This window comes from Arachis stenosperma, chromosome 9 (assembly GCF_014773155.1).
Source record: "Arachis stenosperma cultivar V10309 chromosome 9, arast.V10309.gnm1.PFL2, whole genome shotgun sequence".
Classification (NCBI taxonomy): Eukaryota; Viridiplantae; Streptophyta; class Magnoliopsida; order Fabales; family Fabaceae; genus Arachis; species Arachis stenosperma.
In genome coordinates this window covers 162,605,641-162,630,753 of record NC_080385.1, presented here as the reverse complement: position 1 = coordinate 162,630,753, position 25,113 = coordinate 162,605,641, and the positions used below count along the sequence as shown (strand labels likewise).

The window sequence follows — 25,113 nt, the reverse complement described above, 5'->3', positions numbered from 1 at the left end:
ACAGGAGAATAATTTGATTAAACATATTATATTTTAGGATTTGCCTTATTAGAAAGACAATTTGGATCGACATTGTCTTGATGTGATGCACATTAAAAAAATGTGTTTGATAACATCATACATGTAGTAATGGACGATGAGAGAACAAATGATAATGATAAGGCTATGTTAGACTTGGTTAACATTTGTAAGGGGTCAGATCTAAACTTAAAGAAACTTGATAACGGGCAGTGGCTAAACCAAAGGTGATGTTCACTCTAATGAAGGACCAGAGGTAAATATTTGTAAGTGGATTAGAGGATTAAAATTTTCTGATAGTTATACCTCTAACTTGAGCAGGTGTACAAACGTATCACAGGGTAGGCTTGCTGGGTTGAAGAGTCATGATTGCCACATTTTCATGGAATCTTTGCTTCCTGCGGCGTTCAAAAAACTTCCAACCAACATATGGAAACCCCTCACAGAAATAGTGAGTTCTTTAGGAAGTTATGTGCTATGAAACTTAACATTAATGATCTCACAGTCATGGACAATAACATTCCCATCATAGTTTGTAAACTAAAGAGGATATTCTCTCCATCCTTTTTTGATGTTATGGAACACTTAGCAGTTCACCTATCGTATGAAGTAATACTATGTGGACCGGTCCAATTTCGGTAGATGTACCCATTTGAGAGGATGATTAGTTCATTCAAACGCGCCGTGAAGAGCAGAGCTTGGATTGAGGGCAGCATCTGCGAAGCATTCTTAGCTAAGAAAACATCCACATTAGAGTTTGGGTTCGTGATGATTCAGGCGAGGGTTATTCTGATTGGTTAAATTTAGTGTGTTGAACAACATAATTCAATTAGAGTATTTCTATCGCACTACGTACAATGTGTGTGTGTTTAAATGTGAATGGTATGATCCAAGTTCGCGACAACGAACACGAAAGCATAAGGACTAAGATATCACTAAAGTTAATGTAACCATGAAATATAGGCACTACAATCCTTTTATTCTACTTCAAAATACACGACAACTATACTATTTGCCTTCTCCGGGTTCATGCAAGCCTAGTTGGATGGTTGTGATTAAGACTAAGTCAAGAGGCCGCATCGAGTCTAATGATAGGACAGAGGGTCAGAAACCTTACCAGATTGATGACCCAACTCATTCGAACATTGATATGGTGAGCCGATCACCCTTAGGTCAGCTATTATGGATGATGACATCATTGACCTTATTCTACATGCCGACGCACTACAACTAGAGGATGACAATCTTCAAGAAGAAGACGGAGTCGATGGCGATGAAGAGGAGGAAGTTAAGTTTGATGATCAGGAAACTATATTAGAAGAGAAGGATGGTGAACTAGAGGACGAAGATGATGAATTTGAATAGGGTTAATATAAATATCATTCTATGATATGTATTTTTTTTTACCAAACTTTGAGAAAAACGTAATATAATTAACATTGTTTCAAATATTTTAATTACCATCATTATGTGTTCATAATTTATATGTTTGATATTTCACAGTAGATTTAAAGTACTATTTCAATTATTGGTTATTAGGGGACATTACATATGGATGGAAAATTTCATAAAAAAAAATAAAAAAGCTTACCGTCGAAATACAGTAACAGCAATAGCCTAGCCAATTAAAAAAAAAGATTTCCATCAGCGTAATCCGACAGTAAAATGGCACGGTGACATATTAAATGGCGCCAACGTAATCCCACGATAACGTTCCACAGATCTCTTCTGCTTCCTAAGTGTATTTCGTCGCTATATTCGACAGAAATTACTGTCGATATATTCAACGAAAATTATCATTAGACGAAAAAATTTGTCGGTATTATATTATCGGTGAGATTTATTTTGGCGGATAAATACCAACGTAAAATTTGACGTTTATATACTGTCGGATTTTATTCAATTTTCTGACAATAAATTCGACGATATTCATCATTTTTTTTTGTAGTGTTATTTTGTGTTGAAAGATGAATATGATTTTAGCTTATTTCTCTATTATTTTTTAATTTCTGCTATCCCCCTGTAAGCCCTTTTAACAAACACTATTAATTAAGATGTAAGTATATATATTGTGACGAGTTTTTTTCTTTCTATTCTTTTTTCGATTTGGTGAATAATTTAATTTGTTGATTGTTGTATAAATTTATAACCATTTTTAATAATTTTTAACTACACATTATTTATTTTACAAAATTAAGAATTTATCTTAAAAAAAGACACGTGCTTCAAACTTCAAATTAATTAAAGAGAATATAGCTAGCCTAACAAATGGCCAAATTTGATAACAATATTAAAATATTAATTATCTACACGTATATATAAGCCAAAAATCAAGGTTGCCGAGGGAAGGGTAGATAGCATTTGTTTGTTGGAACAAATATATATATAGTGATTGCTTAAAAGTATCTTTATATAAAAATTATATATAACGGAAAAAATTGTTAAATAATTTAATATATTTAATTCAAATAATTAAATTAATATATGTTATGATGAATGATACCGGGCAACAAAATGCTTAAACTCTATTAATCAATTTGCAGGTTTATGCATATGATTTTCAGAAGTGACATATTTGAGCAAGATGTTCATTATATTTAGTTTATGGATACATCATATACGTATACATATATTTATACCTGTGTTGTCGTGTGTGAATACGTTATGTATAATTGTATATGTCCATGAGATTTGACTATTATTTTCATATTACTTTTATTAGAATACTACTTCTTGCAAATTATTTTCCAGCTTATACTCTTTTAGATCAATGACCCATTATAATTTTTTTCTTAATATATTATGCTGTTATCATTATCAAAACACTGTTCTGGCAGTCTAAATTTTCATCCATTAAAGATTTTTTTTTTATGAAAGATAAATACTCGAACGTATAACCTTTAAATGAGTACGAAAAAATTATGTTATTTGAGTTATAACTCTTGGTTTGGCGATCCATTAAAAACTTTGTTTTTGGTGAAATAATATTATAAAATTAAAGTGATTTCCATTGATATTTAGGAAAAACGTTTTTATTTGTTTAAATTTTAAAGGTCTAATTATTCTGTTGATTTTTATAGTTTTACAAAATTTTCAATTAAATCTTTATACTTTTTCCCTTTTAATTGGGTCACTGCACCAATTTTTTTTTTCAATTAGGTCTCTATAAGTATATATTGTTTAAACTTCACCCACTATTTTTTAATATTCTGTTGATTGTAAGGAATAAATTTTAAAGTTATATATAAGAGTCAGATTAGATAAGTCTATCTATATTTTAAAAATTAATTTTGATACACTATATATTCTAATTAGTTAATTTTGATACTATTATTTTAATAAATTTAATTTTAATGTATTAATAATATAAAATAATTTTATATGCATATTCAAGTATAAAACATTATCTACACTTTATATTAATTATATGTAAATAATTATCTAAAAAAACAAATATAAATTAGACAATATAAAATATTTTACACTATTAGCGTATAAAATCTAAATTCTTATTTTATAGCATCGTTTTCTAATTATACGTTCTAATTAGTTAATTAGATATAACAAGTGTGTAACAAAGATTAGGCTGAGTTGCAAACAATGTCTGTTAGATTTTCTAAGTAACTGGCTTTGAAAAGAAGCCAAAGTTGTACGAACCAAGAAAATGACAACTTAGGAAACTGTTAATTTAGTTACATGATGATTTTCTGTCCATTTGTTTTGGAAGAATCTGTTAACTTTTATTATTTAAAATTGAGAAAATAACCAGGGTTAAAATTAGTAGTCACAATTGGGCACAAGGGATCCTAACACCAAATCCTGGCTTGTAATGATTCGTGTTTATTAACGTAAAATAGGTTTCTTTCTTCCATTTGTTGAAACTTTCTTTCTTTCTTTCTTTTTCCTTTCTTTCCTTCCCTCCCTTTTTGTCCTTTCTTTATCTTCACCTTCATTTTGCAGAGACATCTCTCTGATTCTCATGCAAAGGTGTGTTCTTTTTCCATCTATACCTTCAATTTAGTTTCATGGTTTTTCCATTGGGTTATTATATGCTATGTGGGTTCTTAATTCCCCATTTATTTGTTCATTGCGTTATTATTTTTATTATGATTATTATTACTTCCAAAATTTGTTTCATTGCTTTGGTTTTATTGTTCAAAATTGGAAATTTTGACCTGGGTTTGATGGCTTTTTGAAATCTGTTATCTGGGTTCATCCTACATTTCATATTTGTTCATTGAATTACTGAAATGGATGAATGCATGTCATCGGTTGTTCTTCTTTCATAATTTGTTTCCATTTTCTAATCATATTTCTGTTTCCTTATAACATTTTTGCTTGGAATTGAATTCAATCTGCATTAGATTTTATTTAGTAAGTATTACATGGTTTTGTAACGTGGTTGAATTTAATTACTTTCAACACAAGCTTCTTCTTCCGAATTCGCTTTGGTTTCCTTTAATTGATTGAACTTGGTCCATTCTATGTTAATCAAAATATGATTTTTCCTTCTGCATTTTCTTAAAGTTAAAGGAATTGGAGATGGGGAGGAAAGGGAGTTGGTTCTCTGCTGTGAAGAAAGTTTTTGGTTCTGAAAACAAAAAGGACCAGGTTTGAATAATCTCTTCATCTTGTTTGAAAATCAAAGGAAGGTTCTAGTTTCTCAATTCTCATTGAAACCGTTTTGTCTTTGTTTCAGGAAAAGAACACAAAACCACAGAAAACCCATAGTCATGGCCATAGCCATAGCAATAGTAAGTCCAAATTAGGATGTTTTGGACACCATGATAACAATGAAGCCGGAAATGAAGCGCAGGGAATAGTAGTTGTTCCGGCGCTTCCGCGTAAGAAAGAACCAAAACAAGCAAGAGTGGCAGGTCAGAATGAGCCGGACCAGCAGGCTTTCTCTTTGGTCTTGGCTACTGCTGTCGCAGCAGGTGCTGCTGTCGCGGCCGCGGCTGAGGCTACTCGTCCCAAGACTGTGACGCCTCGTCGCCGTGAAAAACTGAAGGATGATGAAGCAGCAATCATGATTCAGACAGCCTTCCGTGGATATCTGGTATTGACTTGTTACCATCCTATTTGGATCATGTTGCATGAACAATTGATGAAGTTTGTTCATCAATTATTGGTTGAAGGGGATTATTATACATTTTGCTTTGCTCTAAGAAGTTTGTTACATTTGAAGGACTACTTCCAATTAAACTTTCTACCAAACAAAATTTTGGTTGATGGATAATATATATTTAGGATCTGTTGTATGCTATTATTCAGTGATTGTATTGGAATGATCATAACAATTTCAAGTAGATATTGTCTCTAACAGCAACAGCACTTTGGTTTGATTTCTTTTCAATAAAACAATCATTGTTTTGGTGGTTTTAGGCGAGGAAAAAACTGCGAGGCTTGAGAGGTTTGTCGAGGTTGAGAACATTGGTAAGAGGGCAATCTGTGAAAAGGCAATCAGCCTCTACCTTGCAATGCATGCAGACTCTTTCGAAACTGCAGTCTCAAGTTCGCGCGAGGAAGATCAGAATGTCTGAAGAGAACCAGGCTCTTCAGCGCCAGCTCCTGCAGAAACGGGAGAAGGAGCTTGAGAAGTTGCAAGCTGCTGTAAGCTGCATTTTTATGATTTTTATGAATGTTTCTTAAGCATTCTTGTTCTGGTGTTTTTTCATTATGGTTTTTGTTCTTAACAAAATCTTGGAATGCATGATATGTGATTTCAATGCTTCTTTTACATTATTTACTGATGAAGTGATAAATACTTGTATAGCAAGCTGAATGGGATCATAGAAAGGATTCAAAAGAGCAAGTTGAAGCAAAATTGTTGCACAGGCAAATTGCTACCATGAGAAGGGAGAAGGCTCTGGCTTATTCAATGACACATCAGGTATACTACATAATAAGCTGATTTTAGACTAATTTTCATTTATGGATAACTGAATCCCTTTCTCCAACAGCAAACTTGGAGGAACAATCTAAAATCAGGCACGAACGCCTCGTTTATGGATCCAAACAATCCTCACTGGGGCTGGAATTGGCTTGAGAGATGGATGGCTGTAAGGCCATGGGAGGGACAAAGCACATTCCAACACAATGAGCCTGCACCTCTAATTAGCACAGCCAGAAGCACACTATCAGTTGGCGAAATAACCAAACTGTATACTCTACGCGACGATGCTAACATTAGCAAGAACTCCCCTAGGGCCATAAAAACAGGCCGGTCGCGCAGCGGCCTTAACTCACCCTCAAATGTACTCACCCCATCAAAGTCCACAGCCTTTTTCACAGCTTCCCCCACTCCAAGGAGTCTCAGGGCAGCTAGTCCTAAACTTGGTTCCTGGGGTGGTGATGGAGACAAGAGGAATGCATTTGGCATTAGGAGGGAGGGCAACCGTAGGCACAGCATCGCCATTTCGCCTGCGAGGGATGATGAGCTCCTTAACTCACCTATGAACAGATCACCAAAGAAAGCAGCAGCAACAAAGGCCTCAAAATCCTTCAACATGGCAAAGAGCAGTGTTAGCTCATCTGAGAAATCAAGTCCTGCTGCTGCAGCAAACAAGAGACTCTCTTTGTCTCAATCTCCAACTTTAAATTCAAGAAGGCTTTCTACTCCAGGCAAGGTGGGGACAATTTCCAACAAGAGCAATGCTGCTGGTGCTACTATGAGAAAGTGAAAAGAAGGAGGGAGCAGATAGATTATTATGCCATCACCATTGATGAAGAAACTATATACATGACTGAATTAACCAGAAGAAACTATAAAGTTAAAGGTGGTAGATATGATAATTGTATTTATCAACCTTCTTTCTCTTCTTTCAGTTCATACATTCAGTTGTTTTCATAATCAATGTATAAACAGCTTTTTTTTTTCTTCTTGTTTTCTTAACACATATGTAGATATGATATGATATATCACTTGTTACCTTCTGCGGTGCAATTATTTTGATTGTGTGATTTGTATTTGCATATATACATCTAGTTTCAAGCTGTGATCATGTTTGATATATAAAATTAAAAACACATTACAGAATCATGGATATGTGATTTACCATAAGAAAACATAATTTTAATCATGTGGAGTGGAGCAACTTCATTTTTTATCTATTTATAATAGAGTAAATAATTATTTTGGTCCCAAAAAATTTGGATTTTGACAAAATAATTCTCATAAACCGATAACGATAAAATAATTAAATAACTCCCAAAAAATATTCTGTTTGACAAAATGATCTAAGTTTTAAGTGTTTGTTTGGATGCTATTATTTTGATAAAAAAAGATCTTTTTTCAATAAAAAATATATTTTTTATTTTTTAACGTGTTTAGCAAATTTCTAGTAATAAAAGTAAAAGCACTAGAAAAATAAAAAAAACATCTTTTTTGAGAAACTGTAATTTACATCTTTTTTTAAAATATTTTTTTTCCTTAAAAAAAATATATTTTTCATGTAATAAATAAACAAAAAAATACTTTTATATTGTTATATCTAGACATAATTGATAGATAAAAAGATCTTTTTGCATGAGATATCCAAACATAAAATTACTTTTATTTTTTCATAAGATCTTTTAAAAAAAGATAACTCGAAAAAAGATATTTTCTTAAAAGTTTACCCAAACAAGCCATAAGTCAATAGTTATTTTACTTAGTTAACTATTAAAATTTTCACAAAATTATCGGTTTACCCTTATTTTCTCTTATAAAATTACTATCATATTCCTTTCCTCTCTTCATCCCCCTCTTATATTAAAGTAACTATTTATTTTATTTTAATAACTAACTAATTAGTTTATATTTATTATATTATTATATACTATATGTATTCATTAAAAAATAATATTAATAAATATCATATAATCATAAAAAAATATATTATAATTAATAAAAATATTTGATATTTTTTATTTATACATATTTAATAATATTTATATTAATAATTATGAATAATAAAAAATTATAATTAATTTAAATATAAGTGAGTATAAAATTAAAATAATATTTTAAAAATTATTATACGATTTTTATTATATAATTAATAATTAGCATACAAGTATAAGAAAGACCTAGGTTTAAACTATATTTTCATCTATTTAGTGGTAAAGGGAGCATACAAGTACAAGAAAGACCTAAGTTTAAACTACATCTTCATCAATTGTAAAATTTTTTCTCAAACGGTTCGATTGGACTGATTTTCCACCAATTCTTACTAGTTTTGATCGAATTTTTTCCTTCACCATCCTGGAATCGAATCAGTTAAAGGTTTACCAATTTTTCGGTCAAACCATCCAATTCAGTCCGATTCTTATAACAATGCTAACTACTATGCTAATAAAAAAATGACTAGCTAACTGATTTAATTACATGAGTCACAAACTGCTAACTAATTAAATTAGATATTCATAAGAATAATGTTACACATCTAAGTATTTTTGTTAACTAAGTCCACTCAAATTAGTCTAATACCAACAAAAATCAATTATGAATAGCAATCTTATTATTTAATTTAGTTAGACTCATTCTATCAAATCCAGTTCGACCAATTATTCAACCACCTGGTCGGACCAAACTACTAGTTGGACCGATCATATATCGGACCCACTGAAATCCAGGTTGACTCAGCCGATTTTTGCCTTTTCGACAAAACCAGTGACCCAACCGGTTTATATGACCCGGCCAGGGGTCAAGATATTTTTCATAAAAAAAAAGAATGGACGGCGTCGTTTCATCCCCCTCCGCCCTTTCCCCTTTTCCGTCTATGAAGCCCTAATTGCTGAAGATCACCCCAGCCCTCAAAGCTCTATCCTCTCTCGACTCTCTTTCTCAGTTTCTCGCCACTCTCTCCCACGAGTTCAAGCTCTTGTCAGCTCATTTCATCTCCGGTCTCTCGCCTCTCGTATCTAGTCTGTCAAGCTCTCGTCAGCTCAAGCACTCCCTTCCATGTGCTCGCTTCGCCGGCGGCAGAAGCAGATAGAACCAGTATCTGGCCCCTCGGGTGGTAGTGGTCGTCGTCTTCTTGCTTCTCATTGTCTTGGTGTCGCACCTGGTCATCGTTGTCGTTCTCTGTCGTCACCGTCTGGGCGCGCCTTCCCTGCTATCGTCGTCGCCGCGGGACTGGTCGTCATCGTCTCGCACTCAGACGCGCGCCTTCCTTGCAACCTTCGTCGCCGGCAGTAGAGACAGCAGGTCCCGGTTGGCTGGTCTTCGTTGTCGTCTTCTTGCTTCGATCTTTGCCGTCAACTTCCTTTGCGCAACCCGATTTGGTCAGTTTCAACAAATTCTCCTATTTCTTTCTATTTCAATTTTGTTGCTGTATCACTGGACTCTGATTTTGTTGCTGAAAGTAATTTGTTGCCGAAAGTTGAATGTGTTGCTGAAATTTTTTACTAATTATCATGAACCTTGAATTTGTTATTCTTAAAGGCGTAATTTTTTCCAAGGTTCTGAAAACCGTTTCGGACCAATCAATTGAACCGGTTTAACCGTGAACCACTAAGAAAAACGATTTGAGTAAACAGTAAAACCAAAAATTTCAAAAACCGGATTTAAACCGGTGAACTGGTCGGTCGAACCGAACCGTCACCGGCCGGTTTTTTTAATGCCATGCCAAACGTTGCCGTTTCATTGTTTCAGCCTCCAGAAATCCGGTTAGCCCTAAGCCCCCAACCAGATCCAGCTTCCAGAACTTATAACGCCTCTCTCACGCGGGGCTCCGCTAAATCTCATCGAGCTCGTCGTCCCTCACCTCCATCCAGCCACCTCCTCGTGCCGCCGCCGTCGTCGTCCTTCGAACAGCCACCATCAGCTCGCTCCCTTCCCCTCCATCGCACAGCAGCCATCGCAACCTTCCTTCCCTTCCATCGCGCAGCTACCGTGGGAACGTCGAAGCCTCCGTCGCGCACCCACGCCGCCGCTAGCTCTATTGGTCACTCGGTTCGAAGGTGCTCCACCACTGCTCCATGTCTTGGTCACTCGGTGTCTCTGTCTCCCTCCATCTCTGTTGAAGGCGTCTTCAAGCTTCCAGCCTTCCAGGTAATATATTTTTGGATATCATTGTTTGATTAATTGATTGAATAACTGTTGCAGTGTTGCATGTCTCTGTCTCCCTAATATGAGTATGGTTGAATAATTTTTTGATTCTGTGAAGCTCTGTGAACTGAGGTCACTGAAGCTCTGTTGCATGTCTCTGTCTCCCTAATGAGTATGGTTGAATAATTTTTTGATTCTGTGAAGCTCTGTGAACTGAAGTCACTGAAGCTCTGTTGCATGTCTCTGATATACTGATATAGTGATACTGAATTACTAATATGTGAGTTACTGATATTTTATTGTTCAAAATTTCATTTTAATGTTTTGTGATTTTTTGTAATTGCTCTGGTTACTGGCTCTGTTTCATAATGTACCAATATTAGTGTAATTGCTGTTTTGTAATTGCTGGTTGCTGGTTAATCTTTGGTGAAAGGTTTAGTGTGATTAGTGCTGAATGGCGAATGCTTGTGTTTGAAATAATAACCTGTAATACAAAAATAATAGCCTGAATTGCTGGTTAATCTTTGGTTAATGTACCAATGTTTTAGTGTTTACTTGATTAAGTTAGTTTGTGTTTGAAATAATAACCTGTAATACAAAAATTTAAGACATAGCTTTTGAAAATGGTTTTTCCCCTAAAATTTAAGGTGAAAAAAAAATGTTTTTAGGGTGTTCAAACTAAGCTAGTGTATATATGATTGTAGATGATCTCGTAATAACTGTTGAATCAATTTGATCATACTCTCAGTGAAACCACTACTGAAGACCCTGCTTATGCTGTGTTGACTTTTAGTTTAAAGGAGATGGTAATTTATTGGTAGGGTTTGTCCATTTTGGCCTTAAGCTTAATTTGGTGCTGAAGTGATGGCTTTCTTTGTGTTTGTCGTCTCCTTCGATTTATTACAGGTATCAACGGATAAAATGAAAGGAAAAACCTGCTCCATGGGAAATTGCTCTAGTAATTTTATCTAATCATGTATCTTGTATTGAACCTATTTTCTACCTTTATGAATTATTTTCCACCATTGTTAGAGCAATGCAGGTAGTTTGGCTTCTGCTTTACATCTTAATTAGCATGCTCAGTTAAGAAAATAATAAAGTACATACATATATTACTATTTTGAGTTGATGACATTTTATGTAGTGTTTTAAATTTGGAAGATATTTTAAGATTTATATTAAACTATAATTATATTTTAGGATGTTTTTATAATTTATTTATTATATTATTTTAAACGGTTTTTTTGGTTGAATCACCAATAAACCAGTGAACCAGTGATTAGAGCGGTTTGATGACCAGTTCGGTTCTCAGAACTTTGATTTTTTCATAGATTCAGTCCTAGCGTTATTAATACCAAACATTTCTTATTTTCTATTTTGGTTGAAGCTTGTAGTCTTATGAGTTTTCCCAGGGTTGAAATGTGAGAATTTATATGTAATCAGATTTGAATAGCAAACTGCTTGAGCAAAGACAGAAAGAATTGCTGCAGTTATTATTTTTCAATATGATCCTCAAATTGTAGTCTATTACTTAAAATTAATAGATATTGTTATTTTAATGGCGGCATGTGTATTTCTTTCTTCAGTTTCAAATGTAAAAGACAACATTGTTTTGGCATCAAAGTGAATTTGGATGCGTCGGTGCATCCAAATGAACAAACTATGTTTGTCACCACATAATGCAAACATTCTAGCAGGATACCTGACTTTTATGGCGCACAGAGAATTGAAGATAAACAGTGAAAATTTTTTTTTAAATTATTATTATTGTTAAGAAAAATAAGGTGGGTGAGATTTCGTATCTCTCTAATTTGAAGCATATAGTTTAACGGTGTGTTTACTTTTTAGGCTAAGAAAGTGAAGAAAGCTCTTCAGCCAGAGTGGCTTAAGTCTCTTCTGAAAAGGACTTTTTTTGAATCTTCCTGTGCAACTCATCCCCTGCTTAAGAAAGAGTTAAACCAATACTGCATAACCTGTACCGATTCAATTTGCCAAAATTGTGCATCTGGACCCAAACAGAACCCGCAATACATTCCCAAATTGCATAGAAACAGCGCAATATCTTCCTCTCCTAGCTTCGAAGATTAGAGAGTCCCACACCCACTGCTCAATTGGCAACAAGGTGACTACTGACTAACAGGTAAGAGTATGCTTCCAATTTGCCTCCTTAACTTTAAGACTCTGCCGCTTCCTCAATCTGCTTCCAATCTTCTAATCCTTCTTCTGGCGTGGCGGGTAGCTCGTTGCCAAGGTTCATTTCTTGTGTTGCTGTGTTGATCCCGTCCATCGCTGCAATTGCGAACAATGATGTGGAGGTCACCTCGCTTTTCTCATCTTGTCAGTCCCACTCCTCTCTTCTATGTTTCTTGTTTGTCCAACTGAACTGAACGAAACTATCGTGCTAAGCTTGCTTTGGATATTTATTCTCTACAGGTTGCTAGATTCACTCAACTTCATCCTAAGCATGCCTCTCACCGTTACTACAACTTATCCCGTTTCAACCCCTCACAATCACAGGTACTGTTCTCACTCATCAACAATTTGTCCCCTAACTCTTAAATACTTCTACAAAATAACGCATTTCTCGCAGGCTATTTCTAATCCCCCTTCCCAACAAAAACCTACACATACAGATGCACCAAATCATTATATTGGCCACAACGTTTCTAGGAAGGATAAAAACAAGTATCTTCTCTCTACTGTAAGTATCTATTGTCATGCCCAGTCAAGCTCGTCTTTTTTCTCAAATTGCTTTTTTAAATACCAAATAATGCGATGCGATGCAGCTTCTTGATCTGAACGACACTAAGGAAGCGATTTACGGTGCTCTTGATGCGTGGGTTGCATGGGAGCAGAATTTCCCTATTGCCTCTTTGAAACTCATATTGAATGCTCTTGAGAAGCAACAACAGTGGCATAGGGTTGTTCAGGTATCCTATCAGGCTATCACTGCTTCCTTTCTTTCTCGTCTTTGTGAACTTAAACTAGATAGATAGGGGAATCTAGGAATTTCAATATTCTAATGACCAGCTACTTTTTTTGTTTATTAAAGTTCCTCATACTCTAGATTTATATTTAGAAGCTGATCAATCTTATAGTGTTCCTTCTTTTGCTGATTAAATTACATGATATGATTTGTTGCTGTGTAAATGGAATTTAGCTTAACCTCACTTTTATTCAATAAATTGCTCTGTTTCTTTAGGTGATTAAATGGATGCTGAGCAAGGGGCAGGGGAACACAATGGGAACATATGGTCAATTGATACGAGCTTTAGATATGGACCATAGAGTGGAAGAAGCGCACAAATTCTGGCAGACCAAAATCGACACTGATTTGCATTCGGTTCCCTGGCAGTTGTGTCATCTCATGATATCTGTATATTACCGAAACAACATGCTGGATGATCTTGTTCGGGTATGTTTTCCAAACTAACCATATGCTACAATTTCGTTGTCTTCTACTGATGCTCATTTGATCGTTATGGACAATTTGCGCTAATATTCGATTACAATGTCATTGGACCGTCACTGATATTTTATTTTGGATTGACGCATTGACATTTGCATCGTAATTTTGTGTTCTTTTCATCAACAGCTTTTCAAGGGATTGGAAGCTTTTGATCGTAAACCTCGAGATAAAACCATCATTAAGAAAGTAGCAAATGCATACGAGATGTTGGGCTTACACCAAGAGAAAGAGAGGGTACTGGAGAAATATAGCAATCTCTTCACCGAAGAAGGATCGATTAAGAAAGCTAGGAGGAACTCATCTGAGAAAAAATTAAAAAGGTAGTCTTATATAGTCTTATTTGTTGTCTTAGCACACCAGCATTTTTGTAGTTGATTGGTTTTGATTTTGGACCGGTATGGCTCCAAAGTACGGCAAGAACCAAATTATTTAGAGCTAATACATCCACATATAACTGGTAGTGTTAAATATAGGGTTGACAAAAACACTGTACATGTTTCACCGAATTCAAGTCGTGATTGAAGCATTGCCAAAGCGAATTACCATCAAAGAAAACATTTATAGAAACAAGTAAGTTGAACATCATCAATTTTATTGGTGAATGAAACAACTATTTTTTGTTTTCGTGTATGCCTACCTTATTACTTTCATGTGCTAATTTACTCAACTGTGTTGTAATTGTATAACTCTGGCATTGAGATCAGAGCAGATGGCAATACAGCTCAGCTTGAGACTTCTCAATTGACTTGTCACAATATCAGTTCAAATACTTAGAAAAATCTCGTTGAGCTTCTAGAACCAATTCATCGTCATCCCATTCGTCACGGTATGCCTCAGGTTGCAGCCTCTTGTTCTTAGATGCAATCCAGTTACCGTATTCCCACTGTCATTATCATATATAATCCCAAACACACAATATAAGTTTTGCTGATATATATTCTTTCCGGTTCACAATATTTCCGTTTTGATGTATTTAATCATTATCATTAAAATAGAATTGGTTACGAGTCCATTGAATTATAAATGCAATAGAAAATAAAAAGATAACTGTTACTATGAATTGGGGAAGAGAGTATATGATTTTAGACAAGCTAAAAAAGATTCATTGCTTTTAAGTTTTAACTTTAGGAAGCATCTGGTAATTGGCCATATTATGAGTGTAACGCTTAGGAGTGTCAGAAGCTTCAAGTAAAGAGTAGAATGCTTCAGGATGTTGAGTCATTTCTTCTTTGGAAGGAAGTGCAAGGCGATTTGACAAATCCATTTGGTCTGCAGTTCGAACATGGGGAAGGGAACAACCTTCCAAGGCAACCCAACAAATGAAAGCCATGGGGCCAATGCTGGTGGAAAAACATGCTTGTACAATGGTCGTACACCTGCTAAACGAACAAAAATGGTCATCAATCATCAACATTTATTCAGTTCTCTTCTCCAGTTGCAGGATCTTGAATAAAACTAAATGGAGAATGCTGAAAATACCCTGTGCAATGTACTATGATTTTCGCACCGTGTCTCTGTCTTTGAAAACCACACGACCAACTTGATGAACAGTGTTAATTTGCATATGCAACAAGTCTTTGAAAACCACACGACCAACTTGATGAACAGTGTTAATTTGCATAGGCAACAAATACCAGCGCATAAGATAAACCATTCAAGAGAAAATGATGGATACTAGTAATCATGATTGAAACGGAAAAACCAGATTAGATTATCCAAAAGTGAAGGTGATAATCAACCAAAAAAGAGATAATGGAGGCGATATGCTAAAAAATATCAAAGGTAGAGCAACAATATATTTTCACGAACCAAAGAATTTAAGCCTTGAATACCAAAAAGGATTATGATATTTTAATGGGCTTAGGGAGTATTAGTAGTATAGTACTGGTCAAAAAATACTTTTGCACATAGTCAAAAAGCAAAGGAAGCAGGCACACACTTGATCTTGAAAAAGTTCAGGTGTTCTATAATTGTGGCTGTGCATTTGCTTCCCTCGCCATGCAGTAATCCCTGCAAAGATTTTAAATTAAAACATGGAACGAAACAAAATACGAGCATAAATAATGAATTTCATCTCATTCTCTTGTTAATTATGAAAATCTGAGCTCCATTTAAGGATCTATCGCTTGCCAATAGATTACTGCATGACAAGTGAGCTGACCATTCGACCAACCTAAGTTGGTTACTTTTGTATGAAATTTGTTTTTTATTTAAAAAAAAAGTCCAAAAGTGGAGCAATCTAATAACTATTTTGCCATAGTTTGGTTTTGGGCCAACTCATGGAGTATAGCCCGTATTTTTCCAGGGTAGAATTGACATTATTACAAATGATTTAGGCCCCAGAAAAACCATTATTATTTCGCGAAATGCTTAATGCTTTCTTTCGAGAAAAAAAAAAAATAGACAATGTACCAAAAAAAAAAGAGAAATAATAATAATAATAATAATTAATAGACAAATCCCTGTAACTTCGTAAGTTCCAACACAAATGATAACTCAAGAAATAAAATTATTAAAATTTTAAATTAAGTTTAAAATAAATACTTCAATAATTATCCAGAATAAATACTTCAATAATATATTAATATTAATGTGCTTGTGTTAATGAGTTGATGTTCTTCGTTTCTTGCTTTCTTGTTCCTCTGCCACAATATCGGTCTCAACGCAAACTCTGTCCAAAACCACCGCTTGATTCTCTCTTATCTCTTCCCAATCTTATCCTAATTCATTCTTCCCGCAAATTTCTCTTCTTACACTCTTTCTCTCTCTCACTCTGCTTCCAACACCAATAAAGCTATCTTCTTCTGAACCCAGAAAAGGAAAAAAAACATGGACCTTTATGTAATAAAATCTTCATGTATTCTGTATTGTAAAAAATGATTTCTTTTTGTTAATTTCTGAGCTTAATTGGTTCACCTCATTTCAATCAAATTCTGATTTTTTGTTTAGTTGTGTTGATTTGGGTTTTCTCTGCACACACACTCAAAGGCTGCGACTTCTTCAAGGGTTGATCGAAAAATGGTGTCTGGGAACGACCCAGTTGAGTCCTTCTTCAATTCCATTCAGGTTGTGAAGGAATCGCTGTCCCCTTTGGAAGTGGGTATTCGGAAAGCTGCAAAGGATCTTGAGCACTGCTTCCTGTCAGGGCACAAGAATAAGGGCACGAAAGGTGTTTGTTTGATTGCCCAGGTGAAGCAAGGTGGTGAATTTCAGATCTGCGATGTGAAGAAGAAGAAAGGGTTGTCAATGAAGGTTCCCTTGAAGGCTTTCTTGGGTATTTTCTCACAAAACTCAGTGAGTGGTATTGGGAATGTGAATGTGAATGGTGATGAGGTGGATAAGAAGGGTGATGGGTCTTCTTCTTGCACCAATTGCTTGAAGTTTGCAGTGACTTGGTCTTTGCTGGTTAATGGTTTCCTTCAGGCTCTCCCAGCTCCTTTCAAAGCTGGGAGAAAGAGGTCTCAGAAAATGGCTGGTGATGAAGATGGGAAGGTATGTTCATGCATGAAGCCAAGTGTTTCATCGAGTGAAGTGACGCAGAATGAGACCAAGGGCCAGTTTATTAGGACAGTTAAGGAAAAAGGTGTGAAGTGGAAGGATGGTAAACATGTCTCACTTGAATGTCTTATAGGTTTAATCTTTGATCAGTTGAATCAAACCATTCAGAGTCTTGATCATGGTCTGCATGGAAATGACCCTGAAAATGTGAAAACTTCACAACCTTCTATACCACCTCAGATTGGTCATGTCAATGCATTCACAAACTTCTTGGAAGGGCACAAAATGGATGTGAATAGCTTCTTGGGAAATTTGAATTTTGCAAAGGTAGGTGGTGTGCCATCGGGTGTAGCTGGAGAAGAAAGTCCTTTATCAAGTGAAGAAGGATATAATGGTAATAATGCTAATAGTGGTAATGATGATAACAAGGAGGACGCTGGAGGGATTTCGCCGCAGAAGGTTGCCTCTAACATATTCAGTATTCCTCTAACAAATGTGGAGCGTCTAAGGTCTACACTTTCCACTGTTTCATTGACAGAATTGGTTGAGCTGTTGCCACAGCTCAGGAGAGCATCGAAAGAACACCCTGATAAGAAGAAACTGATCTCTGTACAAGATTTCTTTAGGTACACAGAGGCTGAAGGTACTAGTTTATAATTGTGCTTGCAAGGGTTGTTGATAATAAAAAAAATCTGTATGCTACTAGTTTCATTTTTTTTGTTTGCTGCTTTTATATTCCTAATACTCAACAGCAATTATGCATATAGGCAAATATGGATTAGTATTATCAATTTTGGTTGTCTAGTCAGTAGTGACTAATTACATCTAGTTTAATATTCAAGTTATTCCAAGTACGAACTCTTGCTCGGCTTACGTAGTATGTAAGCATCAACAATGTTAGTTATAAGTTTGTTGATAGATGAGCTGAGTCATTGATGATAGTTAGACTAGATATTTATGGAAGTAACTGATTAGTTAGTTGGTAATATATAGTCACGTGTGTATATGGCGAATGAGTGTATATGATGAATATTTATAGAGAAAATGTGCAGGAAGAAGAGATGATGGGATTCACTCTTCTGATTTCTCCCAATAGACTCTGTATATGGACAAAGAGCGACATTTTTTAACACTAGCATCTGCATATTAATTCATAGTTACAGAATTCATAGTTGAGCATATACCATTGACATGATATGACAGGATTTAAAGTTCCATTTCTGAAGGTTAAGATCAGTTAATAATGCAATACATCAAAAATAATTTTGTTGGTCTTCTTTTACCTTAAAGAATGCAGAAAAAGCAACCAACATACATTTTCTGGAACAGTGTTTGCCATTATGACGTCCAATCCCTGCACGAACAAATTTGCAGTTATTGTTAGTTGTAGGACATCTTTTCGCTGCTCTGTTTGATGTATTTGTTTACAGTATTAAGCTAATATTAACTGTTAATTGATTGTGTATGTTGTTCTGTTTGTGTTGTTAATGACAAGTTCACAGTTTTCACTTTTATTTTCTACAGGGAGGAGGTTCTTTGAGGAGCTGGATAGAGATGGTGATGGCCAAGTAACCCTGGAAGATCTAGAAATTGCAATGAGAGACAGAAAACTGCCACGAAGATATGCCAAAGAATTTATGAGCCGTACAAGAAGTCATTTGTTTTCTCGGTCCTTTGGATGGAAGCAGTTCTTGTCATTTATGGAACAAAAGGAGCCGACAATTCTTCGTGCATATACTTCTCTGTGTCTTACCAAATCGGGGACACTGAAGAAGAGTGAAATATTGGAATTACTAAAGAATGCAGGGCTGCCTGCAAATGAAGACAATGCAGTAGCTATGATGCGATTTCTGAGGGCAGACACAGAAGAATCTATTTCTTATGGACATTTCCGTAATTTCATGCTTCTGCTTCCCTCTGACCGTCTTCAAGAGGATCCTAGGTAAGATAAATATGGTCATTTGGTTATTTTATTTATGCTTTTTCATATATTAGATACGAAGTCCATCATTACTCTTATTTTTTTGGGAGAGAGAGGGGGGGTGTTTTGGCCTTAATATCCTTCTGTGAAGTAGCTATTCAACTTTGGTTCATGCCTGCATTTAATTCCCTATTAAAATTGAACAATGGCGTCTCTACTACATAACAATAGAAAAATAATTTTCAATCCTTTCATCAGAAAATTTGAAATGCATTTTGGAACATGAAGCAGACATGGGCAAAACAGACTGCAGAGAAATCGCCTGTTAATTCCTATGACCAAGAGACATCCTCCTTTAAGATGTATACCTCTGTTTCCAACCAAATGATTCAAAGAATTAAAGCTACATATTGCAATTTGGAATCCTGGCTTTTATGGAAGCTTTATTATAACTATTAAAAGGGCATCTCGGTGTAACGCATCCAGGGAACGCAAGCACCTAAAGGATGTAATGTGGGCAGCCTAATCTAATAAATTCATTTGTGGCTGTCATGACTTCAAGTGAAGTTACACGAAGACAACTCAACCCTTGCCCTCTCTTGTGCCTTTCCAATATAACTCTTAGAAAGTGCTTTAAGAAGGGCGTCCCTATCTTTTCAACAATGAACCAACAAAATGGCTCTTGCTAGTGATCACAAAGATCTTTCAAAGTATCTGTCTCCTTTTTTGTTGCAGGACTAATATTATTTCATTAAGTAGTGGTTACCTTAAAATGCAAGGAAATTACATTAAGAACATTACATATTTTAATTTCCTTATTATCCAATCTACCGTCAGTCACTGGTTAAGATTCATGAAATATTGTTATGTGCTTATGGCTATATATTCAGGAGTATATGGTTTGAAGCTGCAACTGTAGTCGCTGTCCCACCACCTGTCGAAATTCCTGCTGGAAGTGTTTTAAGATCTGCACTGGCTGGTGGCCTTTCTTGTGCCCTCTCTTGTGCATTACTGCATCCAGTTGATTCAATCAAGGTAAATTCTCTAACTAGATGGCTTCCTTTGTTCTTAGGAATATCGTGTTTCAATATGGACCCTTGATTCCGTATTTCTCTTATAGTTGTATGATTTGTTGTTTCCTTTGAGAGACCTCATCATTGTCTTATTTGGCATGCTAGACTCGAGTACAAGCATCAACCATGTCCTTTCCTGAAATCATTGCCAAGCTGCCACAGATTGGAGTTCGGGGTTTATATAGGGGATCAATCCCTGCAATTCTTGGACAGTTTTCAAGGTATTTTTACATAGGAGATAAGCTTCTTTAATGCTTTCAATCAATCATCGCATAATGATGTTATTTTCCTTGCAAGCTCATGTTAGTTTTATTTATTTATTTATTTATACTGTAGCCATGGCCTTCGAACTGGGATATTTGAAGCAAGTAAATTGGTGTTGGTAAATGTAGCTCCTAACCTACCGGAACTCCAGGTAATTTGTATATCCTATTTGCTGTTACTTATATACTCGGCAATTCCTGATTATGCATTACGTTCTTAGTTCCATGATGTCTGAAATGCAGAGAGCATAAAGTAAATGACCTCCATTCCTTTGCATTCAGCTAATTATACTTATAAGCTTTGCACATTATCATTTATGTAGGTACAATCTATAGCATCATTTTGTAGCACGTTTTTGGGAACAGCTGTGCGGATTCCATGTGAAGTATTAAAGCAGCGGTTGCAAGCTGGTCTTTTTGATAATGTTGGTGAGGCTCTTGTTGGGACTTGGCAGCAGGATGGTCTTAGGGGTTTCTTTCGTGGAACCGGGGCTACCCTTTGTCGTGAGGTTCCATTTTATGTTGCCGGCATGGGACTTTACGCAGAGTCTAAAAAGGTATGTAATTTCCGTCATCTAGCTTGCTTCATGATCCTTGAGTTTGTTTTTGGAATTCACTTTGAGAGGTTTATGAATTATAAAATTGTTTGAAGCTCTTGTATGTATATTAAAATGAACCTTCATATTCATCCAAATAAAGAGGAACTTTAGTTGGATTATGTATAAGAATTTTGACTGTCATGAAAAAACACTTTCAAGTTATTCACTGAACTAAGCTATTACACATTTTTGTTCCCTCTTTTCTTTAGGTAAGTCAAGTCTTTCCCTTTAGAAGGTCCTATATTAGTATTCATTATATGGAGGTCATTGCCAATTGTTTAAGATAAATTTTATTCATTAATCATGTTGGATGGTGCTTATTGGTCCCCCCTTTAGAGGGTCCTACAAATGAAGTAGTTGAAGTGATGTAAAGTTGGTACAACAAAAAGTTATGACAATAACAAATAGTATCTTATTGTTTAGTTATTCCATATATTCCCATGTAACAAACTGCATCAATGCAATCACTTAAGAAGTCCCCTCTTGGCAAGTGGCAGAGCAAACCTAAAAAAGATAAAAATAAAAGATGCTTGAAGACCTGGCCTTATAAGTATCCTTATATATTTCCAGACTGAAATGGTATAAATATAATGGTTTGTGGTAATTAATATTTTTGACAATGCGTTATGCTGGTATTTCATTTTGATTTTAGGGTGTCCAAAAACTGTTGGGGCGGGAACTAGAGGCCTGGGAAACAATAGCAGTCGGAGCTTTATCCGGGGGGTTGGCTGCCGTTGTCACGACGCCATTTGATGTCATGAAAACTAGAATGATGACTGCGCAGGGTCGGTCTGTGTCGATGACCATAATAGCCTTCTCTATACTACGGCACGAGGGCCCCCTGGGGTTGTTTAAAGGAGCAGTGCCAAGATTCTTTTGGATAGCTCCCCTAGGTGCCATGAACTTTGCAGGCTATGAGTTAGCAAGGAAGGCCATGAATAAGAATGAGGAGCTAGCTGGTAAGGCTTCGGAGTAATGTTAATTAAAACCTGAATTTAGCTGCAGCCCTTGGGGAATTTCTTACTGGGAAATTTTTGAGCACTGACTGAGTTAATTGCAGCTCATGCCTGGATTTTCTTTAATCTGCGGGTCATTGATGCTGCACTGAAATTCACATTTTGTTTCCTTTGTTCATTTTGTACTTTTTTTGAGTCTGCCATTTGTAGCAGCAGAATCAACAAAATTTTCTTGTACTTCCAATTGATTTCTTCATCTAATGTATAGATTTTAAATCTATCATAATCTTTCTCAGGTTTCTTCTTTTTGATTTCCTGGCTTACTTAATGGTCGTCTGATTTTGCACTGCCTGAAGTCATTGTTATTATTATTATTGGAGCATTAGTGATCTTCATTATCAGCTTATCTTATGCACTGTATGTAGTATGTACTATGCAATCAAAATTGTTAATTAATTAACATGAAACTACTGTGTACTTGATAGGTTTAGAGATTAATAGAATTGGTAGGTTTTATTGATGAACTAGGAATTGCAAATCACAACCCCTTATTAGAATACACGGTTGGAACTACCAACTGTGGAGGGAGTTCAACCTCTCGAGTTCTAACAGAAAATCCACAAAACTAAAAACTAAATAATCAATTAGTATTTATAGGCCGCAGCTAGGATTAAGACTACTGCCCTCAGGGCTACTAGTTTAGCTCAAATAGAACAAACAAATAGCCAAAGAACAGCAAGTAGGAACTAAAACTAGCAAGTAGACCATTTACCTATCCTTGTAAACTAAACAAAACTTGTTTCTATCATTACTCCCCTTTGGACAACCACCTTGTCCTCAAGGTGGAACTCAGGAAAAGAGCACCGCAGTGCGGCAACCTCTTTCCAGTTGTATTCGCACGACAGAAGTCCCTGCCAGCGGACCAAGTACTCCAAGGAACTATCCCTTGCTGATCGAGATGCCAAAATACATGAGGGTTTCATGATTAGTTTGCTATCTTCCGCCATCATTAAGGGTGAAACCTAAGGTTGCTGTGGTTTTGGGACAATCTTCTTTAATTTGCTCACATGGAAGACCGGGTGGAGCTTGCACCCATTTGGGAGTGCCAACTTTTATATGCCACCACCCCCACTCTCTCAAGTACTTGAAAGGGTCCATAAAAGCAGGGACTGAGCTTTTCATTCATCCTCCGAGCTAAAGAACACATTCAGTAAGGTTGCAGCTTGAGATAGACCTAATCACCTAACTCGAACTCCACATCCCTTCACTTTTTATCCGCTGCTTGCTTCTTTCTAAATTGAGCTTGAGCCAAATGCTGTTTTAATTCAGCTAAAATCGCATCCCTGGTGGCTGTCAGCACAGCCACATCCTTGACATGCAACGGGTATGTTTTTCCACGGAATAGAATCGGGGAAGACACCCCATACACGGCCTAAAATGGCATAGTCTAGGCGGATACGTTAAAGGTTGTGTTAAACCAATATTCTTCCTATAGTAACCACTCCAACTACCTCTTCGGATACCACCCACAAATCATCGCAAGTAAGTCTCGAGGCACCTATTCACCGCCTGTGTCTAACCGTCGGTCTGCGGATGAAATGCGGTGTTGTATTTCAGCTTAGTGCCTGCTGCATGAAACAATTCAGACCAGAATTTGCTCATGAAACCCTATCACAGTCAAAACAATCAATTTTGGAAACCCATGAAGCTTCACCATTTCCTCAATGAAAACGCAGCCACTTCCTTCGCCGAGAAAGGGTGTGATAATGAAATAAGATGGGGATATTTGCTCAGCAGCTTGACCACCACAAAAATGGTGTCTATGCCCTTCGACTTGGGTAAGCGGACCACAAAGTCCATCATCACATGTTCTCATATCCTCTCCGGAACCGGTAAGGGCTGCAGCATCCCCGCCGGCTTAAGAGCAGCACACTTGCCTTGTTGGCAAGTAGAAAAAGTTGCAACATAATCTTTCACACGTTGCCGCATCCCTTACCAATAGATAGCCACAATGAGTCTCTTGTAAGTTCGAAAATATCCAGAATGTCTTCCAACCCACTGTCATGATGCTCGGGCAATAAGGAGGGTATTTGAGCAGAATTCGCCGGCAAAATTGCTCTTCCCTGATAGAAGTAGAACAACCTCCCCTTCTTTAAGGAGTAGCCTGAAAAATCCTCAGATTCCCGCTGCAAAGCCATTATTATTTTTTGCAGCTCTAGATCTCCTTGTATCTCAGCATCCACAGTTTTCCATAGACTCACGTGCATTACCGAAGCAGCATTGGCCATCATCTGCCGTGAAAGAGCATCTGCAGCCTTAATTTCCATCCCCAGACGATATTTGATTTCAAAGTCGAAGTCCAGCAGCTTCGTTGTCCATTTGAGATGAGTTGGATCCATCACCCGCTGATTTGCAGCTTCAGTTTTGCTAGGATTTGCAGCAATTCCCTCGATCGAGACGATATGACCTAGATATTCAATAGAAACTACTGTAAAAGTGCACTTCTTGGCATTTAACACAAGCTTATTAGCGATTAATATGTGAAAGACTTGTTGCAAGTGATCCGCATGGCTCTCAATGTCTCGGTTGTAGATCAAAATATCATCGAAGAAGATCAACACAAACTTCCGTAACAGTGGCTTAAGGATGTCATTCATTAATGCTTGAAATGAACTCGGTGCATACCATGAACTCATAGTGTCGCTCATGCGTCTAGAAAGCAGTTTTGTGAATATCCTTGCCGCACATCCTAATTTGGTGATAGCCCGACTTTAAATCCAGCTTTGAAAAAACCGTGGCTCCGGCCATTTCATCCAAAAGTTCATCAATGACCAAAATCGGAAACTTGTCTGGCATGATTATCCCATTTAAAGCACAGTAGTCCACACAAAACCTGCAACTCCATCTTTCTTCTTGATCAGCAAGATGGGACTAGCATAAGGGCTCATGTTAGGCCAGATGATTCCCAAAGCCAACCTTTTCGAAACCATTTCTTCAATCACCGCTTTTTGGTGGTGTGGAAAGCAGTAAGGCCTAATATTAATTAGGGACTGCAGCTTCTTCCTTTGAAGGAATAGCATGATCATGTGACTGATGCGGCGGTAAACCTAGTAGGGTTGAAAGACTGCAGCATGTGCATCCAACACCATTTGTATTGGTTGTGGAACACTTGTGACTGAGGCTGAGTGCAGAGTTAGACCACCATAACACAGTTCCGGATCACCCTTCAAGGTCAAAGCCTCAAATGACCCCGAGCTTATTTATCCACGCCAGCCCCAAAACA

General features: G+C 36.4%; 4 protein-coding genes and 1 pseudogene across 10 annotated transcripts; 3 read left to right on the top strand and 2 right to left on the bottom strand.

The window, feature by feature from the left end:
- Nucleotides 1-3,816: 3,816 nt before the first annotated feature.
- Nucleotides 3,817-6,955, top strand: LOC130948050 (protein IQ-DOMAIN 2). The gene is made up of 6 exons (XM_057876758.1): nucleotides 3,817-4,005; nucleotides 4,546-4,629; nucleotides 4,718-5,077; nucleotides 5,404-5,631; nucleotides 5,795-5,911; nucleotides 5,982-6,955. The coding sequence occupies exons 2-6, from the start codon at nucleotides 4,561-4,563 to the stop codon at nucleotides 6,699-6,701; spliced, it is 1,494 nt and encodes a 497-aa protein (XP_057732741.1). The 5' UTR covers nucleotides 3,817-4,005; nucleotides 4,546-4,560; the 3' UTR covers nucleotides 6,702-6,955.
- A 3,114-nt stretch (nucleotides 6,956-10,069) lies between these two features.
- LOC130951567 (pentatricopeptide repeat-containing protein At4g18975, chloroplastic) lies at nucleotides 10,070-14,776 on the top strand. 6 transcript variants are annotated; one of them, XM_057880252.1, is made up of 9 exons: nucleotides 10,070-12,191; nucleotides 12,291-12,388; nucleotides 12,485-12,568; nucleotides 12,642-12,752; nucleotides 12,838-12,981; nucleotides 13,254-13,466; nucleotides 13,647-13,840; nucleotides 13,982-14,090; nucleotides 14,225-14,776. In XM_057880252.1, exons 2-8 carry the CDS (start codon nucleotides 12,356-12,358, stop codon nucleotides 14,040-14,042), a joined length of 840 nt encoding a protein of 279 aa, XP_057736235.1. In that variant the 5' UTR covers nucleotides 10,070-12,191; nucleotides 12,291-12,355; the 3' UTR covers nucleotides 14,043-14,090; nucleotides 14,225-14,776. The 6 variants fall into 6 exon arrangements, with proteins under 6 accessions (XP_057736235.1, XP_057736236.1, XP_057736234.1 ...); XM_057880253.1 differs by having other exon boundaries at nucleotides 14,220-14,776; XM_057880255.1 differs by having other exon boundaries at nucleotides 10,071-12,191; nucleotides 13,994-14,090; nucleotides 14,225-14,775.
- On the bottom strand, nucleotides 14,278-15,594 carry LOC130950384 (flavin-containing monooxygenase FMO GS-OX-like 5; annotated as a pseudogene).
- Nucleotides 15,595-16,129: 535 nt separating this feature from the next.
- Nucleotides 16,130-22,190, top strand: LOC130948787 (uncharacterized). 2 transcript variants are annotated; one of them, XM_057877654.1, is made up of 8 exons: nucleotides 16,130-16,361; nucleotides 16,470-17,661; nucleotides 18,543-18,960; nucleotides 19,830-19,974; nucleotides 20,118-20,233; nucleotides 20,349-20,427; nucleotides 20,599-20,832; nucleotides 21,527-22,190. In XM_057877654.1, the coding sequence occupies exons 2-8, from the start codon at nucleotides 16,539-16,541 to the stop codon at nucleotides 21,848-21,850; spliced, it is 2,439 nt and encodes an 812-aa protein (XP_057733637.1). In that variant the 5' UTR covers nucleotides 16,130-16,361; nucleotides 16,470-16,538; the 3' UTR covers nucleotides 21,851-22,190. The 2 variants fall into 2 exon arrangements, with proteins under 2 accessions (XP_057733637.1, XP_057733636.1); XM_057877653.1 differs by having other exon boundaries at nucleotides 16,130-17,661.
- A 152-nt stretch (nucleotides 22,191-22,342) lies between these two features.
- On the bottom strand, nucleotides 22,343-24,594 carry LOC130948788 (uncharacterized). Its single transcript, XM_057877655.1, has one exon. The coding sequence runs from the start codon at nucleotides 24,536-24,538 to the stop codon at nucleotides 23,804-23,806; it is 735 nt and encodes a 244-aa protein (XP_057733638.1). The 5' UTR covers nucleotides 24,539-24,594; the 3' UTR covers nucleotides 22,343-23,803.
- Between the last annotated feature and the right edge of the window lie 519 nt (nucleotides 24,595-25,113).